The sequence below is a fragment of the Arvicanthis niloticus genome, chromosome 22 (assembly GCF_011762505.2).
Source record: "Arvicanthis niloticus isolate mArvNil1 chromosome 22, mArvNil1.pat.X, whole genome shotgun sequence".
In the NCBI taxonomy this organism is placed as follows: domain Eukaryota; kingdom Metazoa; phylum Chordata; class Mammalia; order Rodentia; family Muridae; genus Arvicanthis; species Arvicanthis niloticus.
The window spans coordinates 2,082,205-2,108,690 of NC_133429.1; the positions used below are offsets into that span (position 1 = coordinate 2,082,205).

Sequence of the window (26,486 nt, forward strand, 5' to 3'; positions counted from 1 at the left end):
GCCGCAGGAAGATGAGGCAGCGCCGGCGGCTGCGGGCGTAGCGGGCCACCGCGGGCCACCGCCGCGCGCTGCCGCCTCTGCTACGGTCCCTTCCCGCGGGGCCTGCTCTGAGAGAAGCTCGAGAGAGGCCAGGCGACGCGAACGCGAGTGGGGAGGAGGAAGGACGCGCGACCCCGAGCCCTGCGCGCTCCCGCCGCCCACGCGCGACCCTCGGGGACGCGCCCGCCACCCTTTTGTCCCCGGGGTCCCCGAGGGCGGTGGGCAGCAGGGAGCCCCGGTGCACCCGGTGCATGCCCCCGCCCAGCAGGTGAGCGCACGCGGAGGGGTCTCGGGCGCGCGCGTGGGGCTCACGGGGACGCGCGCACGGTGGAGACCCCCGTCCCTTTTCTGCTTAGTGCATGAGAAAAAAAAAGTTGCCTCTGGGTCTCTCTCGGGTCCGCGGGGAGGCAGGGGCTGGGGTGAGCCCCCCGGGGGAGGGTGCACGCGTCCCCCTTGCACAGGGCCCCGGGCCCGGCGGCGCATTGTTCTCTGTCTTCAACTTTGCGCGCCTGGAGAGGGGGGCGACGTGGAGGGGACGCGCGCACTTGGGAGCAAACTTTGCCCAGGCCTCTTTTGTGACGGTTCTCTTTGGATGGCCATCCAACTTGATCAGATAGGGGTTCTCCAACTCGTGGGGATCTTAGGGGAGCTGTTCCCTTTCCATCTACCCTCAGAGAGGGGGGTCCTCCTGATCGGAACTGGAGTTTGGAGGGATGAGAGAAGGCCATCCCCTCATTCCATTAGCTAGTGGTTCCACAACTCGTGGTTATCTTAGGGGAGGTATCCCCTTACCACCCACCTCCACCCTTCACTTGAGGTGTCCCTTTGATCCTAGTGGAGTTTAGAAGGGTGCGGATTATCTCTCGAACTCCACAATCTAGGGTTCTCCAACTCTTGGGGATTTTGAGGAAGGTGTCCCATTCCCACCCACCCCCAGCCAGGGAGGTCTCCAACCTTCCATCCAAGCTGGAGTTGAGAAGGAAGAGCGAGTCCAATCTCTTCACCTTGGGGTTCCCCAACTCCTGGAGATTTTGGAAGAAACACCCCCCCCCACACACACACACACATACACGATTAAGGATAGCTTCCTCCCCCCGCCCCCCATTTAAGCTACAGTTTGGAGGTAAAGAGAGCAAGTCCTTTTGTCTGCTACAAGAAAGCGCTCTCTGTGTACAGGAGGGGAGACACAGGGACCCCGAGATGGGAACATCTGCTCTGTGTTAATGTGGGGTGCGGCACAGCTCAAGGTTTGGGACACGGTGGTGGCCTCTTCAAGCCTCAGAACTTCCAGCCTTCCTCCTCCCTCACTGGCTGCTGGAATGGGAGAGGGAGGATTGTCCCATCCCTCCCTCCCCAACGTGCTCCAAGTAGGCACCCACCCCTGCTTGGAGCAGTGCTTCACCTCTCCTCCTGGGGTTACCAAGAAAAATCGGTTTCAAATACCCCCCACAAAAAAAGTGTGGTTTCGTACAACTTAGAAGAAAAAAAAAAGTCAGTTTCACACGTCCTCCAAAAAAAAAAAAAAAACGATGAAAAAAAGAAAGAGCGGGGGCAGGGTGCTCTGGCCGCCTGCTTCACACCCTGTGTCTGAGTTGACAAACAAAAGAGTTGGGGTTCCTGAGCTTCTGGACATGGGTCGTCCCTCAACCCTAGAACCTCCTTTCCCAATCTGTGGTTTCCCGGATCCCTGCTGTCCTCTCTCCTTTCTGGGGAACACTGGGGAAAAAGTTAATGTTTTAACTGTGCTGGCCCCTCACCTCACTCTTCCGTGGGGTGGGTGGATTGGGCCTGGCAGGTGGATCCCCTCCCCCGCTGGTGGAGCAGAACCCCTGGGACCTGAGGGGAATCCCAGGTCTTGGGGACCTCCCCCACACCGGGTGATGTTGGTAAAAGGATGTTTTCACACTTGACTGGGAATAATTCCCGGATACATCCTGACAATAAGACAGCCCACTTGGTTTTGTTTTGTTTTGTTTTTAAACTTCTGAATGAGGTTAGGTTTGGGGGTTGAGAGGGAGAGTTGTGGGTCCCAGGAATAACTTCTTCTACCCACTGGAGTCTTGAAGTTCAGAGTTTTGCTTTGAATTTGGGGGTGACTAGGGTCTTGGGTGTTCTGTGTCAGCTGCTGCATGGGAAGATTCCACCGAGTTTATTTGGAGGCGGCAGAGCCTGGGCCATCCCTTCCCTCCTAGACAGGGCCCATGGACAGCCCCCCACCCCTTTAAAATGTGCAACTTGACACTCTGGTGGGCCTCTGGGAACTGGAAGATTTCATAGTCTACCCCTTCTCTCCCGTTGTTCAAGCTATCCATTTGCTCTCGAGAAGGATCTACAGAGGATCACCCCAAAACCCAGGCTCCTTCCTCCTCCTTCCAGGGCCCCCATAGACCCCGGGGCCTAATGCCCACTTGTCCACGTTCTCAGTCCCTCTGTTTCTCCCCTCCTGTCCCCTGGTGTCACCACACAGGGCTGTCTCTAGGCCTGGGGAAGGCATCCCAGTTCTGACACCTGCTGCCCTGGCTGGATGATGAACCAGTCTCAGAGAATGGCACCCGTGGGCTCTGACAAAGAATTGAGTGACCTCCTGGACTTCAGCATGGTGAGCCAACCCCCTGCTCCTGGGCTGGAAGGTAGGGCTAAAGCAGGGGTGTCTGCCAGTAGGAGCAAAGCCCCCAGCTTGCAAGAGTGGGGGGAATCTCAGAGGTAATGGAGCCCCCCACCATGGATCTAGTGATATCTGCCAAAGAAATGGTCCCATCTGCTACTTCCTAAGTAGGGAGAACTGAGCCCAGAGAGGGGGAAGGGCTGTCAGAGCAGTGATTGCTCTCCAGTGTGTGCGCTGCAGAAGCCTCAAGTTAGAAAAGTGACCATCGAAGTTCCAGGTGGTGAGAATGACGTCCCAGGGTGTTCTGGCCCATGCTGGGGACCTTAGAGAAGAAGGACCACTCCCTCTGTCACTGTGACTTAGCAGCCTCCATCTGAGTGCTGTGCAGGAGAGGGAGGGAGGCTCTGTGGCTGCGTTAGCCTGCAGCCCACAGGTCCTGCCCTGGGTTGGAGGCCTTTCTCTCCAGCTCTGCAAATGCCCAGAGAGGTTGTTGGCTGACAGAAGTCACAGAGCACAGAAACACCCAGTAAGGAGCTGGAGAAACCAGAGCCTTCTAGTGGCCATCTCCACAGCCTAGTGCCCTCGGTTCACCCATCTGTGCAGTGGGCACCCTGGGGGGGGGGGTGCGGGCAGTGGACCTGTCCTTCAGGAACCAGCACGTTTTTTCAAACTCTGGATTCTTGAAATCTCGGTCCCACCCCCAGAAGCACCATGCACTTTCGGTCTGAGTGCCCCTGCCCATCCCCATAAGGGCCCCAGGCCACAGAATTCTACCAAAACCAAGCATGCCCACTGAAACAGCCCCAGCACCCTGCGGAAATGCCGCCCTGGGGATGGAGCCACCAGGTTCCGGAAGGCCCCGCTGGTATTTTTAAGGCCCCTTTTACATCCTTGGCCCCAGGTTGAACAGTCCTGGCTTGATGGGTTTTGTTGTTGTTAAACTGTCAGGTCACGGCCTAGTGGCCCGGAACACAGCAGCCTGTGGGTGCAGCTCAGCCCGTTGGACCCATGGGAGCACCCTAATCCTCTGGGCCACCCCCTCTTCAGTCAACAGGGCCCAGGGTCTCCCCTGATTTAGGTTAAGAGAGGGCATCCTGGGGCATAGATGAGAAACAGGTCAAAGCAGGGAGGGAGTTGTCTGTGGCAGAGACTCATGTAGCCAAGTGGGCGGAGTCTGAGGTGAAGGGTTGTATTTTTTATTCTTTTGTTTTTGAGCTAGTAGTATCTCATGGATCCCAGGCTGGTCCCGATTTCCTAAATCCTCCTGCCTCCAAGTGTTGTGAAGACAGGCCTGTGCCACCTTGTCCAGAATTTGTTCACGCGCTTGAGAGAAAGTACCTGTGCACCATGTGTTTGCAGGGTCCCCCGGAGGGTCAGAAGAGGGCATCAGACACCTGGAGCTGGAGTCATAGAGTTGTGAGCAGTCATGAGTTGCTGGGAACTTCAGCCTGGGCATCTGGAAGGGCAGCAGTGCATTAGTCTCTGAGCTGTCTCTCTGGTCTTAGAATTTGAGACAGAGCCTCACTCGGCAATCCATGCTGGCTGCCCTTCTTTCTGTATTAGGGGTAGGGACGGTGACCCCATACATGTCCTGGCTGTTTAGTTGTCTAGGGGATGACTTAGGGGACAGTGTGGGCAGCTTGCCCCTTCAGTCACTTAGGCCCCATACACAGATGAAATCTGGCCCGAAGTGGTTGGGAGTTGGGTGTGTGTGGTCTGTCTGTGTCTCTGAGTGTTTTAACATGCAGAGACTTAGCACTGTGGGCATAAAAGACTGAGCAGGTGCAGGTAGATGTGAGGTCAAGGCCTTCTGAGCAGGAGGCTCCTGCATGACCCTCACACGTGCCCAGCTCTGCCACCTAGCACCTCAGTCCCTCCCTTTGTTCATTTGTTTGAAACAGGGTCTCGTGGCCTCTGACTACCTATGTATTTTGCCAGTGATGATCTTATCCTGTCTCCAGTTCCCAAGTGCTGAGGTGACAGCCTCAGTTTCCCTTTATTGCAGGTAGCCACACCTCTTGGCAGCATGTGTCTTGAGTGACATACACAGTCCTCCCATGATGCCTCTAAGTGAACCACTCAGTCAGACACGTGGGGCCCTGCATGGTGTCTAGGGATGCTGGCTGAGGAGTGAGCTTTTCAGACCTGCCCTGGGCTTCTTGCTGACCACCTATTGAGCAGAAACACTTTTTGTAGTCCAGCTGGGATGGGAGAGAACATGTCACCTTTATTGTGACTGAGGCAGGAGGCCAGCCTAGATTACAGAGTACCCATCTCAGAAACAAAATCAGGGCAGGGGGATGGCTCTGCGGATAGAGTGCTGGGGTCTGAGTTCAGGCCCAGCAGCCAGTGGGGCACAGAGGCATGTACCTGTAACCGGCACTGGTGAGGTAGGCACCTGAGATCGCCGAGGTGCTCCGGCCAGCCAGTCCAGACTACTAGGCAAGCTCGAGGCCAGCAAGAGACCATGGTGTCTCAAAAAACAAAATGGCCACACACTTGTAACCCCAGCACTCAGGAGGCAGAAGCAGGGGGGTCCCTGTGAATTTGAGGCCAGCCTAGGCTACATAGCAATTTCCAGGTCAGCCAAGGTGAGAGACCCTGTCTCAAAAAACAAGTGATACTCAAGGCTGTGCACACACAAAAACCGTATCCTCTACTGAGTGTGAGTTGATCCTCTAGGGCTGTCTACAGCAGGGGTCACCCCAGCCTGCTATCCCACAGCTCTGTGCTTCAGCCTAACTCCAGGAAACCTAGTCTTTGGGCCTTAGCCAGACACCCCAACTGTTCACAGCTCTACCGCTCATTCACTTGTCTCTCCTCTGTCTCCACAGATGTTTCCGCTGCCTGTGGCCAATGGGAAGGGCCGGCCTGCCTCCCTAGCCGGAACCCAGTTTGCAGGCTCAGGTAGGACTGAGGGGTACCTGGGGGTGTTCATGGAGACTGTGATGGAGATCTGTCTGGTGGGTGGCCCTGTGGACAGTGGCATTTCCTCACACTGAGCCCCACCAGAGTGTGGTCATTCTAGAACCATTGAGCTGCAGTGACTGGAACCCAGGCTCTGTGTTTTGTTTGTTCCAACCATGAGGCCCAGGCTACAGCCTGGCCTCCCCCAGTGATTGCATTGTGGACATGTATTAGACACTTGGTATAAACATGGTCTGGTCTGACTTGCCCAGAACCGTGGGGTTAGGACTGCCTAGGACCCAGGACATGTAAGATCTCGAAAGAGAAGCGGCTCATGGACAACCTGGCGCAGATGGGGAGATGATGTGTGGTGGGCCGGCCCGTTGTTACTCAGCCAGTCTCCTGTAGGAAGGGCATACTTAGGAGGCTGCTGTGGGCCGTTCCTACTTACCCTACCCGAAAGCAGGGCTTCAGTCACTGCTGTGCCTGTCTTCCCCTTGGCCTGAGGAAGTGGACGGAGGGCCATCTGGGCACTTCTGGAGGCCCGGAAATCCCCAGAGGCTCCCATCACCCCAGAAACATCCCCCAATCCATAATGCCCAGGCTTCCTGCTGCAACAAGGGTAAGGTCAGGTGAGGAAGGCTGTCCCATTCACAGCGACTGTCCTCCAGACCCTTTACCCTTCCTTGTCATCAACACTGTGTGGGAGCCTGGAGGTGGTCCCTGGGGGATGGTACACCCTTAAGGGCCTCTCCCAGCAAGCCTGGCCTGGCCTGACAGAATCACCCACTGGCTTCTGTCCATCATATCTTATTCTCCAGACCTGCCCTTATCCACACCTTGGACCCTTGGGTACCAACCAGGCTCATGTTTGGTCCTGAGAAGCCTAGCATGTGGTACTTTTGCCTTGGGGTTGTGTGACCTGTCACAGGGACCCTATTGGCTGGCCCTCATGGACAATTTAGTTCAGGGAGTGGTACATCTAGAGCTTTGTCACCTTGGAGGGCACATCACTTCTGCCAACCTGGGTTGTAGAAAGGATTTTCACCCCATTTTTGATGATCAAGGTACATATAGGAGGGGCCTGCAGAGCGGGTCTCCTGGGCCCTGTTAGTACAGGCAGGGCTGGAGCCTGCCTCTTTGGGGCAATCTCACATAGGACCAAGGAAGACAGACTCAGTGCTCAACCATGGGTGGCAGCTAGGGCTCAGGCCTGTCATTTGTGGTCTGCACCTTGAGCCCTCCTGCATTTGGTCAGCATGTTTTCTTGATACTTCATTTTGAATCACTCTTGAGTCTCATGAAAGAGATAAAAACTCATGAAGGACCCACGTGACACCCCACTCTACACCCCCACGCTGCCGTCCCCATGCGGTAGACAAGCCCTATCTCACAACCCTTGTTCACCTGTGGTCACTCCCTTATGTAGGAGCTGTGTGACACGGGTCGGCTTGCAGGAAGGGACTCTGGTTCTCCTCTCTCTGACATCCCTAGCCTCACCGCTGTCTCCCAGGTAGCATCATCTTGTGAGACAGGTGCCTCAAGACAGTTCCCTGGAGACCTGTCCAGTTGCCAGTTCTATGAAATTACTTTAATTATTTGATTTTTCGAAACAGGGTTTCTCTGTGTATCCCTGGCTGTCCTGGAATTCACAGAGATCCACCTGCCTCTGCCCCCCCTCCCCCCCCCCCCCCCCGCCGCCCCCAAGTGCTGGGACTAAAGGTATGCACCACCACTGCCTGGCTCGGATCAACTTTAAAAGACATATCTTAGGCCAGATGTGGGTGTTTATCTTTAATCTCAGCACTGGGGAGGCAGAGGCCAGCCTGGTCTACATGGGGAATTCTAGGCTTCCAGACAGATGTAGTAAGATTCTGTCTTTAAAAACAAAAAGGTACATCTTAAGAATGTCTAGCCGGGCGGTGGTGGCACATGCCTTTAATCCCAGCACTTGGGAGGCAGAGACAGGTGGATTTCTGAGTTCGAGGCCAGCCTGGTCTACAGAGTGAGTTCCAGGACAGCCAGGGCTACACAGAGAAACTCTGTCTTGAAAAACCAAAAAAAATAAAATAAAATAAAATAAAATAATAATAATAATAAATTTCTAGAGCTGGAGAGATGGCTCAGCAGTTAAAAGCACTGGCTGCTCTTCCAGAGGTCCTGAGTTCAATTTCCAACAACCACATGGTGGCTCACAACCATCTGTAATGGGATCCGATGCCCTCTTCTGGTATGTTTGAAGACAGGGACAGTGTACTCGTGTGTGTGTGTGTGTGTGTGTGTGTGTGTGTGTGTGTGTGTGTGTGTATAAAATAAATAAATACGAAGAGGAGGAGGAGGAGAGACAACATTTCTAGCTTGGTATTATGTGATGACCTGGGGTCACACAGTCCTTGGAGTCCCCATTTCTCACAGATACAGGGCATGGATGATATAGTTACCTCACCAGGAGGCTGAAACTCAGGGTTTCTTCTCACCCTACCCAACCCTTGTTGGTTTGCACTTACACTTTACATAGGAAGGCCTCGCTAGCAGTTTCATCTCTGGAGCAGGGCAAGTAGAAAGTGGAAGAGCAGGAGACGCTGAGTCAGACAGTAGAACAACTCAGGGAAGGTCCGCGGAGCATAGAAATGCCTCTGAGAGCTTCCTTCTCTAAGTAGTTGTATAGGGAGAGAGGTTCTTTTACTTTATGCATATGGGTGTTTTGCCTGCATGTATATCTACCTTGTGTCCATGCCCGGTACCCATGGTGGCCAGAAGAAGGTATCAGATTCCTGCATCTGCATGTGGGAGCTGGGAGCTGATCCTGGGGCCTCTAGAAGATCTGCAAGTGCTGTTAACCCCGAGTCAACTGGCCCAGTGGGGTTTATTTTCTATTTATTTTGTTTTATTTGGTCACTGAGGACTGAATCAAGAACCTCCAGACAACAACTCAGTTGCCGTCAGTCACAGTGGCTACGCCTTTAATCCCAGCACTGGGCAGACAGACAGATGGATCTCTGAGTTCCAAGCCAGCTTGGGCTACATAGTGAGATCCTGTCACAAAGCACATGGCTGAGAAGTGTCCCAGTGAGTCTTAGGGTACCCTAGTGCTTTCTGTTGCTGCAGGAAACCCCGGGATCAAAAGCAGTTTGGGGTTGAAAGGGCCTCTGTGCTGAAGCAGGGGCTGAGGTGGGACTCTGCTGCTTCCTGTCCTGCCCTCCAGCTGCTCAGCCTGCTTTCCCACAGTGCCCAGGGCCACTGCTGGGGGCTGCCTGGGGCTGCAGTGGGCTGGGCCGGCCTTCCCTGTGGATCACAGTTCCAGAAGTGCTCCAGAGCTGAATCTGATGGAGGAGTTTTCTTAATAGAAATTTCTCTTCCCAGATGACCCTGGGTTGTATCAAGCTGAAAACACTGAGCAGAGTCTGACTCTGCTGCTTTGTGCCTCTGCGACCTGGTGTTTCAGTGACTTTTCTTTCTGTGACTATCATTTTTTTCTATGTGTGCATCTCTGTGTGTCGGTGTGCTTGTATCTGTCTGTGTGTGTGTGTGTATGTGTGAGAGAGAGAGTGTGCTTGTAACTGTCCCTGTGTGTGTGTCAGTGTGCTTGTGTGTGTGTGCTTGCATCTATCTGTCTGTCTGTGTGTACACCAGAGGTTGACATAGTGTCTTCTGTAATCATTCTGCACTGTGTTTTTTGGATCAAGGTCTGTCTCTACATCTGGCCCTCACCTATCCAGCTAAATTGGCCAGCCAGTGGGCACCCAGGAGCTTCGTGTCTCCACCTTCCCGGTATTGGAGACCCACGTGTATGTAGCAGTGTACCTGGCTTTTTAGGAGGGTTCTGAGTATCAAGCTCAGGTCATCATATGTGTGCCAGCAAACATTTCCCAGCTGAGCCCCAATGCCCACACATAACTGTTCGTCACATACTGCGCCTCAGTTGCTAGCATCCCCTGATTGTCTGGCCAGCCAACCCTACTCAAAGGCCGTGTCTGTCCTCTCCACTCTACAACTGTGTTACTTAGGAGAAGGAAAAACCACTCAAGCCCAGTGTGGGGTGTGAGCTGGTCATCTCAGCACTCGGGGAGGCTGGAATGGTCATGAGTTCCAGGCCATCCTGGGCTAGGGAAGCCATCTGTTCCCATCAGGTGTGAATATTCCCCTGCTGCCTGTAAAGTTGCCTCCTGCTTCTGTCCCTTTGTCCTTGACTCCATCTCCTGTGTCTGCCGTATCGATCTCTCTCTGTGGAGTCTGCTCCTTGGAGAATCAATGTTTGCCATTGATTCCTCTACTTTCATCTTGATTCCTCTTCTTAAAGTTATCATTTTTCTTTCCTGGACTTTAAAATCCAAATGTTGGATAATCTTTTTGATGGGGGAACATTGTTAGGACATGTGTTAGGATGGAGGCCAGAGCCTCAAACATGCTAGTCCTGCCTTCTGCCAGATGTCACTGAGGTGAGAGTGGATGCTTACACAGCTCAGGGGTGGAGCCTCACCCATCCCGGGGAGGGGTTGGGGTATGGTCAGGGTGGTGCCCGTACCCAGAATCCCCCAGGAGGAGCTGGGTGTGCTGTTCTCTGCTGAGGCGTGTGTCAACTTTCTGTTTGGTTCATTTTGGGATTTTGAGATGTGTTGTAAAGACTAGACTGGTTTCAAACTTGCTTTTGATCTCAGAAGTCCTAGGAGGAGCTCGTGGGACAGACGGCAGGTGTGTGGCAGAGCTCTGTCTGTCAGGCTTGGCATTGTCTACTGGACTTCAGGTGGATGTGAGCTAACCCTGGCTGCAAGTGGCTGTGGAAGTGAGGAGAAGACACGCCGTGGGGAGGAGGGTGTGACTGACTAGAAAGCTCATGCAGAGCTGGTGCTATGAGCTGGTGTCCTCGAGACATTTCCTCCACAGTAAGGCAGCTGATTCTCTCCATGGTGGGCCTAATAATACGTAAACGTACATGAACAGGTAGCAGGATCCTCCTTGTCATTAATATAGCTGTGAATAGCACACGAACAGAACTGTGTGCTAGTAAAACTTTATTTATAAAAGTAAGTTGTGCCAGGCAGTGGTGGCGCACGCCTTTAATCCCAGCACTTGGGAGGCAGAGGCAGGCGGATTTCTGAGTTCAAGGCCAGCCTGGTCTACAGAGTGAGTTCCAGGACAGCCAGGACTACACAGAGAAACCCTGTCTCGAAAAACCAAAATAAATGAATGAATGAATGAATGAATGTCTGTCTGTCTGTCTGTCTGTCTGTCTGTCTGTCTGTCGTGGACCAAAGAGTCAACAGTCCCATCAAAAGAACAGAACACTAAGCATGGGCTTGTGGTCCTGCCCTAATGTTGGCTGGGCTTGATTGAGCCAAGCTCTGGCTAGGAGTGGACCCTGTGCGTCTTTCCAAGGAGGTGCTTGTTTCTTCCCAACTTCCCCTTAGTGCTTCACCTTGAGGGACAGGAAAAGATTAAGAGAGAGAAAGAGAGAGTACACAAGGTAGTCTGACATCAGTGTCTTCTATTAGAACGTTTTAATTAGTACGCAGTGAAACTGCTATGAATATTCATGTTGGGGTCATTAAGATGCATAATTTATCAGTGGGGTGATTTTAATAACTATATTAATGAGGTGGGGGAGGGGTCTCGAGTTTTGTTATTTATAGAATGGAAAAAGACAAGGCTTGTGTTAAAAGGTCTTGGAGTCTTGTAGAATCCTTAGGCTCCAGGGGAGCAGGGCAGTGTCTGCAGAGTGCAGGGGTCACACAGGCAGGCCATGGCCGTCCTTTTGAGTATGGACTTCTAAAGTGCCCTGAGTGCACCTGGGCTTCACAACTAGTGTGGGTACTGGCATCCTACCCTCCTGAGCCTCACCATAAGCCCTAGTGGATAGCCAGAAATTTGGGGGTATAGACACCTCCATGCTGGACCTGATGCTTCAGGGGTTCCTGGAAGCCCCTGGGGCTGTGTCCCAGCCCCCAACTGCCAACACACTGGAACTTTATCAGGAAACAGGAAGGTGTAATTAGGGGTGAATATTCATGAGGGTGGGAGATTAATATGCACAATTATGCAAATAACACGATTAAGCACCCTTCTCCAAGGAGGGAATGATGGGCAGAGGCTCACACTCAAGTCTCCAGGGCTTGGAAGTTTCCGGTGTGGAGCTGGGGACACTGGGTCACTGGCTGCAGAGTGGGCTGGCGGCTGAGGGAGCCTCTTTGGCCCGTTTGCACAGATGGGAAACTGAGACACACAGCAGAGCCATGCAGCCAAATTGGCAGAGGAGTCAAGTTTGGACCCTGTGGTCCCTGTGCATGGGGACAGGGACGAACACCAGAAAACACAAATCTTCTGTAGGTGGAGAAGAATATTCTAGAGGTGTAGGCCGTTAGCAGCCTGTGAGGAGTGCTGGGGGAGATAAGGGCCCAGCCCTGCCTTACCCCGCCCCTCAGGACAAGGTCCTCTGGTCTCCAGGCTGGTTAACCCCTGCTATACCACAGTAAATCCTCAACCTTCCTCTGAGGCTGCAGGAGCCAGCTGGGCCTCTGTCCCCATCTAACAGTCTCTGCGTTATCCACCGCCGAGCTGGTCGGCCTCCCTGGTGGGCTGTGCCCGGGAGACACTACTGAAGTCCTTGAGGCCCTGTGAAACTTTGGTGACCATTTCTGACTCACTTGTCCAGCCTTGCATGCTCAGACATAGTGTGAACAAGAGGCTGGGCCGTGGGACTAAGTGGGCACAGTAGCTGGTGTTTTGACAGATGAGTAGGACTCTGTCAGGACAGACAGACAGACAGACAGCTGGTGGTCACAGCACTGAGGTACAGCAGCCTTCGTAGGGACGGAATGCTTGGCCGTGTAGGATGGAGGAGTCTGACCGTCGTCCTGCTGTTAGGCATATCTGGGTGAAGGGGGGATAGAACTGAGCTACACTGACTTCTCTCTCTTTGCCTCCTGCAGGTCTGGAGGACCGACCCAGCTCAGGCTCCTGGGGCAACAGTGACCAGAACAGTTCTTCCTTTGACCCTAGCCGGGTAAGATGCCTGGGACCTGGGTCTCCTTTCCTGGGCAGGAGGTGAGGAACAGCTTGTGATGGCTCTCTGACAGCTGTGCTCAGCTGCAGTGAGCTTACAGGGCTTAGCCTGGAGAACACTTGGTACGGGGTACCTGTCCTCTCACCCTGCCTGTCTCCCCCAGACATACAGCGAAGGTGCCCACTTCAGTGACTCCCATGGCAGCCTACCACCTTCCACGTTCCTAGGAACTGGGCTTGGAGGTAAGTGTGGCCACCCTGTGGTGACCCCACGAGAGACTCGGCACCATGGGATAGGGGAGCTACAGCCGTCATGTCAGTAGCCCAGGCAGTGAGTCGGATGCTGTTTGTCATATGGGTGCTTGTTAGCTTGGTCTGTGTCCTTGGGCACTGTGGGGACCTGTCACCAGGCAGTGGTCAGGCAGTCGGAAAAGCGTGAAGGTGGTGGTCATAACTCGAGAAAGCTGGTTCTGCTCGAGAGTCCGGAACTGGATAGTGCTGACCCTGGCTCCTTCCTCCATGGCCTAAAGTGGCCTCTGCAGTTGTGCCCTACACGTTCTCTTTTAGGCTTCCTTCCCCCCCCTCCCCCCCGAGTGTCCTGCCTGACAGGGTGGCAGGGCCATCAGGCAGTTCCCATAGAGTCCAGCTGTGTCCGTGCTAACGTGTCTCTGCCCGCCTCCCTGATCCCCAGGGTGGACTCTCTAACAGCACTGAGGGCTTGTCAGGGTCAGCAGCCTTCAGCATCCAGGCACTTGGGCAGGAGGGTGGAAAGTTCAAGGCTAGCCTGGGCTACATGAAACCCTGCCTCAAAACAAATTGGAGCTGGAGGTTGGCTCAGGGATTATGCACTTGTTCTCGCAGAGGTTCCATGTTCATGCCAGGCACCCGACACACGTGTGGCCAGCAACATCCATATTGCCAGGCCCCGGGGACATGATGCCCTTTTAGGTGCCTACATGGCGTATGTGCATATATACACGCAGGCACAACACTCACACACATAAAATAATAAATGTTAACCAAGCAGAGAGACAGGAAAGCTTGCTGCTCAGTTGGTCCCACTGTTGGTAGGAAGAGCCCTTGTTCCTATCCTGTATCCAGGGGCACTTGACAACCAGGTCCTCACAGGCAGGGCTCTGCCAGAGCCCCCCCATGTGGGACCCCCACTGTCTGAGGGATGCTCCTGGGCTTTCCTGTGACGTTTTTCTGTCCTTTGCAGGCAAGAGCAGTGAGCGGAATGCCTATGCCACCTTTGGGAGAGACACCAGTGTTGGAGCCCTGAGTCAGGTAAACTGAGGCAGAAGGGCAGAGCTAGCCTGACTTCCACAGTGACCCTTAGGACCCAAACTGTGCCAGGGGAACTGTGGTTGTTACCTACCAGTTGTGACTAAGCTGTGCACCAAGGATGGTCATGTTTATGTCGCATCTCAAGTCCCCAAGTTGGCTTAACCCACATGAGGAGCAGAGCCGGGCAGAGTACGGGATATGGTTCTCAAAGCCTTGGCCGGCTGTTACCCCAGGGTGGACTCTATCCCTGTGTGATTGTGGCCGTGAAGTTGAACATGAGGGTTAAGAAGAGGTCATGTCTTGAGGCCTGTGCACCAGCCAGGCTCGTGGGCCCTGCCTGACCCCTGTGCCAGTGATATTCACAGCTGGCACCACAGGGTCTCCGTGCAGGGATTGGTACAGGTCTGATTGTGAGTCTCAGCTTCCTGGTGTCCCCATTTCTCAGGCTGGCTTCCTGCCAGGTGAGCTGGGCCTCAGCAGTCCCGGGCCACTGTCTCCATCGGGCGTCAAGAGCAGCTCCCAGTATTACCCCTCATTCCCCAGCAACCCTCGGCGGAGAGCTGCAGATGGTGGCCTGGGTGAGTGAGGGCTGGGGACGTGGAGATGCTGGAGGAGCAGTTGCGGTAGGCTGGGCTGGGCACTAGCCAGGAGAAAGAGACCTGTAGCCCAGGCCAAAGTGGGTGCCACTAAGCCTCAGTAGCCACAGGGGTGCTCTCCTCTAGGGCAGCATGAGCTGGGATCACACTTGCAATGAGGACTACACATTTGGTGGCCGGATCTGCACCAATAGGACATGCTGGCCCTGGGACTGCTGCACCAGAGTTGCGGGGCACACTGGCCTAGGACTGCCAAGCTGACCTGCCCCCGCCCCAAGTTCTTCTGTGCAGCACCCCCTCCCGCCCCAAGATGTTTTCTTGCATCTTGGTGTCTCGGTGGGTGAGACTCTGGGTTTTTAGATCAGTTTGTTTTTGAGACAGGGTCTCTCTATGTAGCCCTGGCTGTCCTGGAGCTCTTTGTAGACCAGGCTGACCTGGAACTCAGAGAGATCGCCTGCCTCTGTCTCCTTAGTGCTAGCAGAAAACAGGTTTTTGGTGGCTGCATTAACAAGGCCCTCAAGTGTCAGGGGTGTGGCACTCTTGACCTGACCCCAGCATGGTAGGGGCCACATGAGGGCATGTGGCAATGGCCAGACCTTCCTCTCTGCTCTTGCTCCCAGCAGATACACAGCCCAAGAAGGTCCGGAAGGTTCCGCCCGGTCTTCCTTCCTCGGTGAGTAGGACAAGCCTAGAACCTTTAGCTGCCATGTCTTCCTGGGTTTCCCATCCAGAAGCTAGGGCCACATCTTGAGGGTGAGCAGGCTTTCAGCTCTGAGGGCTGCTGCAGCCAAGTGTGTGTGAATTGAGTGTGTGCCCCTGTTCTCCAGGGAAACCCTTTCTGGGTCCCACCTCCCTCCTTTCCTCTAAGGTGGGGGTGTGCTGGGGTAGCCAGGTCCTGCCTATTCTTAAGCCACACCCACTAACCAAGGCTGTAAGTGTCTCTGCCTACTGGCTTGGCAGTTGGCTGTTTGCCAACCCCAGCAGATGGTGGCTGGCCTTCAGTGGTTCGTGGCGCCATGCGCCTGTGATTTAATCACATTAAGAAAGGCGGTATGCTGGATTCTCCAACCTGGCTGCCTCCCCCAACACTTGGGAGGTAAAGACAGGAGGGTTACAGTGGCACCTCATGTAGAAAGGCTCCCCTGTGTCCTCTGTGGCTCCAGAACCCTGCAGTTCATATTTGAAGTCAGGAATAGGGTGGGCCATGTGGGTACACAGGATGTGGGGGACAAAGCTGAGATTCAGTATGGCTAATAGAACCCACTTAAGCTAAGACTTGCCAAAACAGACAGTAGCAGCTGATCCCCTCATAAGTCCTGTGCCAGGGCAGGCATGAGCAGCCGATCCTCTCCTGAGTCCTGTGCTAGGGCAGGCATGAGCAGCCGATCGTCTCCTGAGTCCTGTGCTAGGGCAGACCTTGGTGGCAGATCTCCACTGTTTCTTTACACTGTCAGAGTTCCAGCCAGTGCTAGCTCATCAGGGTAGGTCAATGCTGTGGTCCCCTCTGTGCCTTCTCGGTTGTGGGGGGAACCAGGGCCAGATGGGATTCTGACTCTGGCCCAGGGTCCTATGTGCCAGAAGGACAGGGAGGTTTCCATCAGTGGCAAATGCTACACAAGGAACAAGAGCTGAATACTGGGGGTGGGGCTTTGAGGATTAACTAGGAGTTTGCTGTAGGAGGCAGGCCAAGGTGTTCTGGAGAGGCAGAAGAAGCATCTAAAGGGAAGTAAAATCTCCAGTACCTCAGACTCCAGGGTCTGGGCGTGGCTGGGCAGGAAAATGGCAGGGAGTCACCTGTCCCCCGCCACTGGCCTGATTGTACCCTCCTACTGCACTGCTGCAGGTGTATCCACCCAGCTCAGGTGACAGCTACAGCAGGGATGCTGTAGCCTACCCCTCCGCCAAGACCCCCAGCAGCGCTTACCCCTCCCCCTTCTACGTGGCAGGTGCGTGGGACTCCCTGGGGGGCTCTGCAGGGCCAGGGTCTCTTGTCTCACAACCCTCCTCTATACAGACGGCAACCTGCACCCCTCAGCTGAGCTCTGGAGTCCCCCCAGCCAGGTGGGCTTTGGGCCCATGCTAGGTGATGGTTCATCCCCTCTGCCCCTTGCACCGGGCAGCAGCTCCGTGGGCAGTGGTGCCTTTGGGGGCCTCCAGCAGCAGGATCGCATGGTAGGTGCCGTGGTCGGGGGACCTGGGGAGTGCCAACATTTGGCTGTTCTGCTGGCCCCTCAGCCCAACCTGCTCTTTGTCTACTGATTGTCCCCTCAGGGCTACCAGCTGCATGGATCTGAGGTCAATGGCTCGCTCCCGGCTGTATCCAGCTTCTCTGCTGCTGCTGGCACTTACAGTGGGACTTCTAGCCACACGCCACCTGTGAGCGGGGCCGACAGCCTTCTAGGTGAGGCTGCACCTGGGGTTTGCTGGGCCTGGGTGGGGTCCATGGGACAGGCCTCAGTACTCCATGGAGAAGGGTCGGCTGCTGGGCCCAGAAGGCCCAGAAGGCCCAGAACCAGAAGGTGTGGTCAGTCCCTGAGGCAGGCTGGCCCTGGTACAAGGTTTTCCACTTCATTTTGGGGTAAACTAAGGCAGAGAGGGAGGGAGCCTTGTTCACCTGGGAGGCAGGTGTCAGTGTGGGGCAAGACCTGGATTCTGGTCCCTTTGAGTGGGTAAGTGGGGTACAGAAATGGAGGCACACAGCATACGGTTTACTTCTGTCCCCACAGGCACCCGAGGGACCACAGCCAGCAGCTCAGGGGATGCCCTTGGGAAGGCACTGGCCTCGGTGAGCAGGGGCCTGGGCAGTGGTAGTGGGGAGCCTTCTGGTAGCCTCATTGTGGCCCTGATTGCCCATCTTTCTGTTCGTACCACCGCAGATCTACTCCCCGGATCACTCCAGCAATAATTTCTCACCTAGCCCCTCGACGCCTGTGGGTTCACCCCAGGGCCTGCCAGGTGTGTGGGGGATGGGCAAGGGTTCCATGGTGGACCTTAGGGCTGCCCCCAGGCTACAGGCCTGGCCAGGTAGTGAGAGGTGGCGTCTGGATGAGGCGGGATCAGCTCAGGCTTGGGTCTGGGGAGGCACGCCCCCTCCAGGATGGATGTTATCAGGCACCAGGGAGAGTAGGAACTGGAGGCCTCTAGAAGGCCTGGGAGGGCTAGGGTAACAGTAACCTGCTCTGCCTGGCATGGTGGTGCAGGACTGTGATCCCAGCACTCGGGAGGCACAGGCAGATGGATCTCTCTAAATCTGAGGCCATCCTGGTCTATAGAGTGAGTCCCACACCAGGCCTCATCTTGGCCTGTCTGGTCCTTTCTGCTGCTTAAGTTTGGAGCAGTGAGCCCAGCAAGGAGGGACAGAGAGAAACCACCCTCAAGGCCCCTGCTGTGCCCTTGCTAGCTAGTTGTGTTAGGGCTGGCTCCTCTGGGATCAGGAAAGAGGGAGTCTGGAAGACTGAGCAGTGTCTGGTGTTGGGGCCAGGTAACCCCGAGGACGTCCAGCTGTGGGTAAGCTGTCCTTTGTGTCCCCACTGCCCGTCTTCCCACTCGTGCCTTTCCTTCTCCAGGGACATCACAGTGGCCCCGGGCAGGAGCGCCCAGTGCCTTATCCCCCAACTATGACGCAGGTCTCCATGGCCTGGTGAGTGTCCCCTCCCTGCTGTCCAGGGCACCAAGTGCCACTCTGTCTCACCACCACCTCAATGTGGAGCTCGCCTGAGAGAGAAGTCCATTGGGTCCCGTCTCAGGGTGGCTTCCGAACAGAAGAGGCCATGCTGAGCCCTGGCAAGCACAGCTTTAAGGAGGGGCAAGCGGCCTGCTGCTGGGGTTGGGGCCGGGGCTCAGTTGGCAGAGTGCCAAGCCTTGGGTCCCCTCACTAGCCCTGCAGAAACTGATTCTGATGACATCTGCCTGTCATCTCTGTGCTTGGGAGGTCGAGGCAGGAGGGTTAGAAGGAGTTGAAGGGTCTTCGGGAGCGAGGCAAGGAGATTACACATCTGAGTAGGCCACAGAGGAATATTCTGTGTAGAACAGTGCAGACGTGCATGTGTGTGCGCATGTCCGTGCCCCTCAGTGCCCTCCCGCCTGCCCGCCCGCCCTCACAGCAGAGCAAGATGGAGGACCGCTTGGACGAGGCCATCCATGTCCTTCGAAGCCATGCTGTTGGCACCGCTAGCGAACTCCATGGACTTCTGCCTGGCCACAGTGCGCTGACCACAAGCTTTGCAGGCCCCATCTCACTGGGCGGGCGGCATGCGGGCCTGGTGAGTATCAGCCTGCGTCAGGGATTGGTGACATTTAGGGACTCCAGCCACCCTGACTTGTCATTCTTCTCCATAGGTTGGCGGAAGCCACCCTGAGGATGGCCTCCCGAGTAGTGCCAGTCTTTTGCATAACCATGCCAGCCTCCCCAGCCAGCCCAGCTCCCTCCCTGACCTCTCTCAGAGGCCACCTGACTCCTATAGTGGTAAGTTTCATCAGTGAGCTAGCTGAAGGCCTTTCCCAGTCCTAATGGCAGGAGCCATTAGAGTGGGAGGACAGAATTAGCGTCCCTCAGGGCTGGAGGATGCTTAGTCCACATTAATCTGCTGAAGCACAAGGACCTGAACTGTAAACAGCACAGGTGTGTTCTTGGACGCCCATGTTGGGCAGGCAGGGACAGGCTGGCTCATAGGCCAGCAGGCTGCAGCTGACAACTCCGAGTTCACGTAAGCCCCTCCCTCAAAACTGAAAGCTGATGTTGGGAATCCAAGGTTCTCACACGAGTGTGATGGACTGAGTTTATACCTCGTATTGCACGCTAAAGGGCTGAGCTTGGTGACCAGTGTGTAGAACCCAGCACTGAAAAGCCAGAGGCAGGAGGATCCTTGGGGCTGGCAGCCAGCTTTGCTGAAAATCTGTGTGTTCAGGCTCAGTGACAGAAGGTTTCCAGGATAAGTCATAGGACACATAAGTGACAGGAATAGGACACTGGACATATTTCCCTGGTCTCTGCCTTCTGTACCTGCACACACACACACTCAGTCACACGTCACTTGCCACCAAGGGACCAAGAGCCATTAGGTAGACTGACTCTGTTCAGATCCTTGCTGTAGCCTGCAATCTTGGGACTATTGTGTGCTTTTTGGTTCAAGGGACACTGCAGCACAAGGCAGGGCCCAGGATCCCAGCAAAGCGGGAGTGCTTACTTCTCACATAAGGGCTTAGGACAGGCGCGTTCCACTGGGAGATGCCAGCAGTTGCAGGGATAATAGGGTCAGCAGGATGTAGCTGCACATGTCAAAGGAAGTAGGACTGGTGTCCCAGAGAGGGGAGGGCAGTGCTGCTGCTGAGTCTGGGAGTTGACACAAAAAAGCCCCCAGCAAGAACACAGCCTGTGGCCAGGCAGTGGTGGCGCACACCTTTAATCCCAGCACTTGGGAGGCAGAGGCAGGCAGATTTCTGAGTTCGAGGCCAGCCTGGTCTACAGAGTGAGTTCCAGGACAGCCAGGGCTACACAGAGAAACCCTGTCTCAAAAAGAAAAGAAGAAGACAGTAGGCCTGGGGGGCAGAGCATGAGGAGGAAGAGGTGGGCGAATCTCTGACAGGCCAGTGTGCAGGGAGCCTGTGAGCTTTGGGGGACATCTTGCCAGCAGAGGGCAGGCAGGAATATCCCACCTCAGAATATCTTCATGACTTCTGGTAGCTGTAGGGATAGCACTGGCAGTCGTCTGGGCTCTGTGGATTGGGCGTGGGTGAGACTAGGATGACGTCCCCCGAGGAAGAGCCATGTGGTGTCAGCTGTGCGTGATCTAATGCAGGTCCCCCCAGCCCTTAATGCCCAGGCTGCGTCCACACTCCACCTTGTGCCTATTGTATCTCGATGTTTGTAGTGGACATTTTCTAGGCAGTTCTTGTTTTTGTTGTTTGACACTTTCTCAGCCCAGGCTGGCTTTGGGATGACCTTAAACTTCTGGTCTCCCAAGTCCTGGGTTGATGCATGTACCAACAACCAAGTTTATGATTTGTAGGTTTTTAAACAATCTCACTGTGTACCACAGGCTGGTCTTGAACTTACAACCCTCTTACCTCAGCCTCCAAGTACTGGGGTGACAGGTGTGTTCTTGTACCATTCCACAAACTTGTCCCCTGCCCTAGGGTTGGGTTTGCTTCTTCCACTGCTTTGGTTTTCTGAGACAGGGTTTCTCTGTGTAGCCCTGGCTGTCCTGGAACTTACTCTGTAGACCAGGCTGGCCTCGAACTCAGAAATCCGCCTGCCTCTGCCTCCCAAGTGCTGGGATTAAAGGCGTGCGCCACCAGTGGACAGCTGTTCCCCACTTTTAAAACTTGTGAATTGCCATTTTCAGACAGTGCAGGTTTTTCTGTCTCCAGTTGATCCTTCAGTGTCAGGCAGGGGACCTCGGTGGCAGGGAGTGACGGCGGGGTGGGATGGGAATGACCATCCTGCCTGTTTTGTTTTTCATTTTTTATTTATGTCCCCCACAAATGGAGCTGCTTCCTGGCAAGGGGGCCCTCGAGGGGTGGCTGCTGCCCTCATCCCTGGCTTGTTTCAGGACTCGGGAGGGCAGGCGCCACAGCGGGGGCCAGTGAGATCAAGCAGGAGGAGAAAGAGGATGAGGAGGTCGCGTCGGTGGCGGATGCCGACGAGGACAAGAAGGACCTGAAGGTCCCACGCACGCGCACCAGGTGCCAAACCCCCTCCCCTCGGGCCATACACACACATATCACATGCTACACATGCACACACATCACACGTGCACACAGACCCCGGGAGGTCCTGCAGGCCACCACATCACCTCACTGTCTCCCTCTGGCCCCTGGCTCCCCTCCCCGTAGCCCAGACGAGGACGAGGACGACCTTCTCCCCCCAGAGCAGAAGGCCGAGCGGGAGAAGGAGCGCCGGGTGGCCAATAACGCCCGTGAGCGCCTGCGCGTCCGTGACATCAATGAGGCCTTTAAGGAGCTGGGCCGCATGTGCCAGCTGCACCTCAGCAGCGAGAAGCCGCAGACCAAACTGCTCATCCTGCACCAGGCGGTGGCCGTCATCCTCAGCCTGGAGCAGCAGGTGCGAGGTCAGTGGGCGGCCGCGCCCCGCACCTCCGCCATGCTCCTTCCCTGCTGCCCAAGCCAGAGCACAGTGACCGTCTCTCCCCCGCCAGTCCTTGCACCCCTCCTGCAGGCAGAGGGCCACTTGCACTCGCTGCTCCCTGAGCTGACTGACTGCCCAGTCGTGCCACACTGTGGCCCTAGTGACCAGTCCTGCTTCACACTGGCTGTCCCCACTCTGTCCCCATCCACACTGACTGTCCCCATCCACACCGACTGTCCCCACTCTGTCCCCATCCACACCGACTGTCCTCATCCACACCAACTGTCCCCACCCACACCGACTGTCCTCATCCACACCAATTGTCCCCACTCTGTCCCTATCCACACCGACTGTCATCATCCACACCGACTGTCCCCACTCTGTCCCCATCCACACCGACTGTCCCCACTCTGTCCCCATCCACACCAACTGTCCCCACTCTGTCCCTATCCACACCGACTGTCCTCATACACACCGACTGTCCCCACTCTGTCCCCATCCACACCAACTGTCCCTGTCCACACCGACTGTCCCCACTCTGTCCCCATCCACACTGACTGTCCCCACTCTGTCCCCATCCACACCGACTGTCCCCACTCTGTCCCCATCCACACCGACTGTCCCCACTCTGTCCCTATCCACACCGACTGTCCTCATACACACCGACTGTCCCCACTCTGTCCCCATCCACACCAACTGTCCCTGTCCACACCGACTGTCCCCACTCTATCCTTGTCCACACCGACTGTTTCTACTCTGTCTTTGTCCACACCGACTGTCCCTACTCTGTCTTTGTCCACACCGACTGTCCCCATCCACTCTGTTGTACACCAGCTGTTCCCAGTATCAGCTGTCCCTTGTACCTACCCTGTCTCTGTATTATCCCACAGGTTGTGTCCTCTGCTGGTTACCCTCTAGGTCAACTGTCCCCACCCCAACTCTTCCCTCCCTAACCATCCCTCATACTCACTGACCCTGTGCTGACTGACTGACCTCCTATTTTGCTGATTCTGAGGACTGCCTGACAGGTGTGGCCTCTGCCACACAGGCCTCACTGACTCTTGAACCAAGACTGTCCCCATCCCCAGCCTCTTGCTAGCCCAGCTTTAGCCCAGACCCCAGAGGTGCTAGCTAGTGTCTAAGCCACCATTATTGTTGAACTTACAAGGCCTCCCATCACACAGTATCTTCTCCCTGACTCCATGTCCCCCTGCGATGGGGTTAATCCACCTGCCCCAGGGAGGACCACAGCTCCAGTGGGTCCTGCTGCTTCCTTAACCTGCATTCACCCTGGCCGGCTGGCCGGCCTGCCTGCCTGCCTGCCTGCCTGCCTGCCTGCCTGCCTGCCTGCCTGCCTGCCTGCCTGCCTGACTTTAACCCTTTCTCTCCTGCAGCATGGTGGGATCTGCACAGCCTCCCACTGTCCCCTTGACTCCAGGGTCTCTATGGTGGCCGAGTGCCTGGCCCACCCTGTGTCTCCCAAGTCTGTCTATCTCCTGTCTTTCATGCTGTCCCCTTTACCCTGGCTGTCCCCTGCCTTTGCTTGCCACCCACCGCCCCTCACCTCGCACCTGCCGCCCTATGGACAAGGGCTGACCGCACCGTGACCTAGGGGCCTGTCCCATAAGGCTATACAGGGACTAAAGGGAAGGAAAAGTTCCTCTGGGCACACAGCCTTCGGTGCCCATATGCAGTTTGGTCTGTGCGCTTGTCCTGAGGTCTGGAGCCTCAATTGCCACCCAGAGGGATCTGATAGGCTCGGGGGCAGCAGGAGACAGCAGTAGCAAAGGGTGTGGTTCTAGCCCTCGCAGCGAGAGCACACGGGAGGGACTGAGGCCATGAACAGGGACAATGTTAAGTCTTGAGTTTGGTCATCTGGAGCCACTGTCATGGGTGTTTATCACAGTGACATAGTCAGGTCCCTGAGCCTAGGAGTCAATGCTCCTGGCCCAGCTAAGGGGGTTGACTGCTTGCTTCCGTTAACCCTGGCTCAGGGACTAAGCTTCAGCGTCTGCCTTGCAGGGCAGCACAGCCCTGAACCTGTTACCTGAGCTGTGAGGAGGGACAGCAAGAAACTAGTCACCAAGGACAGGGACAACTGAGGCCCCACTGCCCTGTAAGGTTCTGCCTCTCTCTACACATGCTGGGGGACAGTGAGACGTTTGTCCTTCCCAGAGTTACCACCTGGCCTCCCGGAGACATGATCTAAGGACACACATACAGACAGACGCCCATAGGGCTGTGTCACCTGCACGAGGCACAGTTGTCCACACTACAGAGCTGCTGTCACTACGTGCACATTGGCTGACACCCATGACAGCGTCATGACACCACCACAACACGCCGCCACCACCACTTCCATGACACCTTTCTACCCTCACACATAGCACATAGCACTCAGTGGCCCGGCCCCCGCTGACGGAGGCCTGGTGCTGTGACCCAGCAGTACAGATGAGGTGCTGTCCCTGGAGGAGAAGGACCTGAGGGACCGGGAGAGGCGCATGGCCAATAACGCGCGGGAGCGGGTGCGTGTGCGGGACATTAACGAGGCCTTCCGGGAGCTGGGCCGCATGTGCCAGCTGCACCTCAAGTCGGATAAGGCGCAGACCAAGCTGCTCATCCTGCAGCAGGCGGTGCAGGTTATCCTGGGCCTGGAGCAGCAGGTGCGAGGTAGGCTGCGCCCACCCCTCCACTCCATCCACAGCTGCTGCTGGCCAGGGTGGCCACAGCACAGTCCCACCTCTGTCCTACCTGAGGACCTTCTCCCACTGCTGTCTCCTTCCCTACTCCTGCAGAACGCAACCTGAACCCCAAAGCAGCCTGCTTGAAGCGGCGGGAGGAGGAGAAGGTGTCTGGCGTCGGAGATGCACAGTTGGCACTGTCAGCCGCCCACCCGGGCCTGGGTGAGGCCCACAACCCAACCGGTCACCTGTGAGCCGTCACAGGGTCTTCGTTGGACCAGGGACCACCGCACCTGCCCGGGCTGCACCCAGGACAGTCCTGGAGGGACAGGTCTCCATCGAGGCGTGGGCGGAGGGCTCCAAGGACGCCTCAGGGCCTGGGGGGGGACGGCACCGAGCAGCCCACCTATCTTGGCCCCAGTAACCAAGCTGATGGGAGTTTCCTCCTCTCAATTAACCGGAACTGGAAACAAAGCATGCTCACTTTTCAGAAAGGAGAAAAAAAAAGATGCCTTAACTATGTAAGACAGAAGAGTTGTACTGTGCCCTGGCAGGGGCCACCTGGGACTGGCTTCTGGTTGAGAGCCACCAGCACATTGTGCCTACGCATTTTTCGTTTTTTTAAAGGAGAATAAAGGAACATTAGTTTTCAGATTTTTTTTTAATGTAGACAAGAGTTAGCAAGAATGAGGCCTTCTGTGTCTTTTTTTTTTTTTTCTTAGCTTTCTTTTTCGTATGTTTTGTAAGCAACAAATTTTTGTATAAAAGTCTCATGTCTGTTCCTGTTTTCTAGAATTTAGCGTCATATTTCATGGTCTACAAGGTTATTAAAGTAGCATTCAAAAGACCCAGTGTTGATCTAAGGGTCACCCTTACCCTGAAGACTGGTACCAGAGCTGGGTGCTGAGCCTCGTGCCCCTCCTCTTTCCACTTCACATGGACCCAGGGCCTGTCAGGCATGTGTTCCTTGGCTAAACCATGCCCTCTGCCCTTCATGTGAGATGGGCTGTCCATACACTACTGTTTTTTTCTCATGGTCCTGAATACTTGGGTGTCATGCCTTAGGGGGCCTCTAAAGAAACAATTGCTAGAACACATATATAGATAGATACATATTTATATATGTGGGTAAGGGCTCACACGCCATGGTCTGGGTATTCTCAACAGCAACTGTCTCCAAGAATCCTGTAGTTGCTCAGTATCCCAGCAGTCCTGATCCAGTGCTGGAGTCCTGTAGGATTCCTAGGGAATACTGGTCTTCAGTCTGCATTGGAATCCTGAAGAACAGAGTTCTGACTCCAGCGAGGGAGTGCCTCGCAGCAGGGTAGATGAACCTGCCAGCGAGAGTGAGGGCAAGCAGGCAGAAGCAAAAGCTTCCTCTTTTCATGTCCTCTTAACGTGGGCTGCCACCCAAAGGTGTGGCCCAGGTTTAGGGTGGGTCCATCGGCTCAGCTGAGTTGGGTGCAGCTGCTGGATCAGCTGGCGCATCACACATGACTATGCTCCTACAGCTGCCGTCTACATTCAGACCAGACTGGGCCCTCCGTCCCCCCTCACCCCCCCCCACACACGTATTGTCACCCATGTTTCAGATCTCAGTGGCATCCTCGTCTCTTGGTCGGATCATGGTGAGGCCACAAGGACCCCACTGTAACACTGTTCATACCTGCCCCATGCTCACTTCAGTCCTCACAAGCTACTCTCCCTGAAAACCTCAAAAATCTCCAATGAGGGAGATTTTGGAACCATAACAGTTTGTTATGGCTGATAATCTATTTGCGCTTTGGCCTAGGGACCTGGTACTTCTGGAAGCCATGGAAGGAACAGCTAGGGTGGGCACAACCCTGCCCTGCTGTATCTCAGATTTGGTGGCGAACAGGCAGGAGAGCGCTGGCTCACCCAGACTTCCAGTCTTTTGGGATATCTAGAAGCAATTGACCTGTCCTGGGCCTAAGTAACTGTGAGTCCGGGGATACAGGGAAGGTTCCTTAGGCCACCTCTATACACAGCTACTACCCAGCTGCAAGACCAAGGAGAAGGACTGAGGTTGTAGCTCAGTTGGGGTCACCTGGCATATATGCATGAAGCCCTGGGGTCCATCTCCCCGAGCTGGAGTTACACAAGTGTGTAACTACATCTACAAAGTTGGATCCTCAGGCACCTTGCCACTGAGGCCCTCTACCTTAGTGGGGATTTTTTTGTTGTTGTTCTAGATAGGATTGCACTGTGTGTGGGGGGCCTGTAGCTTGCTATGCTCTCAAGGCTGATAGTAAACTAAGCTCTAG

At 55.3% G+C, this 26,486-nt stretch overlaps 1 protein-coding gene across 11 annotated transcripts; it reads left to right on the top strand.

Annotated features, from left to right (window-relative positions):
- On the top strand, positions 1-25,048 carry Tcf3 (transcription factor 3). 11 transcript variants are annotated; one of them, XM_076919437.1, is made up of 19 exons: positions 1-307; positions 2,507-2,638; positions 5,479-5,551; positions 12,478-12,551; positions 12,715-12,793; positions 13,770-13,837; positions 14,283-14,415; positions 15,054-15,106; positions 16,277-16,379; positions 16,448-16,605; positions 16,705-16,834; positions 17,160-17,218; positions 17,310-17,388; positions 18,000-18,073; positions 18,537-18,695; positions 18,772-18,898; positions 20,985-21,117; positions 23,964-24,190; positions 24,316-25,048. In XM_076919437.1, the coding sequence occupies exons 2-19, from the start codon at positions 2,564-2,566 to the stop codon at positions 24,453-24,455; spliced, it is 1,944 nt and encodes a 647-aa protein (XP_076775552.1). In that variant the 5' UTR covers positions 1-307; positions 2,507-2,563; the 3' UTR covers positions 24,456-25,048. The 11 variants fall into 11 exon arrangements, with proteins under 11 accessions (XP_076775552.1, XP_076775555.1, XP_076775546.1 ...); XM_076919440.1 differs by having other exon boundaries at positions 25-307; positions 15,057-15,106; positions 23,967-24,190; XM_076919431.1 differs by lacking the exon at positions 23,964-24,190 and adding an exon at positions 21,268-21,503 and having other exon boundaries at positions 25-307; positions 24,316-24,597.
- Positions 25,049-26,486: the final 1,438 nt, after the last annotated feature.

What these genes read in the sequence shown, in the direction of transcription:
- Tcf3 (XM_076919431.1), top strand. Translation starts at nt 2,564, where the DNA reads ATGATGAACCAGTCTCAGAGAATGGCACCCGTGGGCTCTGACAAAGAA. An exon ending in TTCACCCCAGGGCCTGCCAG is followed by an intron (nt 17,389 to 17,999) that starts GTGTGTGGGGGA and finishes TTCCTTCTCCAG; the next exon opens with GGACATCACAGTGGCCCCGG. An exon ending in GTCCCACGCACGCGCACCAG is followed by an intron (nt 21,118 to 21,267) that starts GTGCCAAACCCC and finishes CCCTCCCCGTAG; the next exon opens with CCCAGACGAGGACGAGGACG.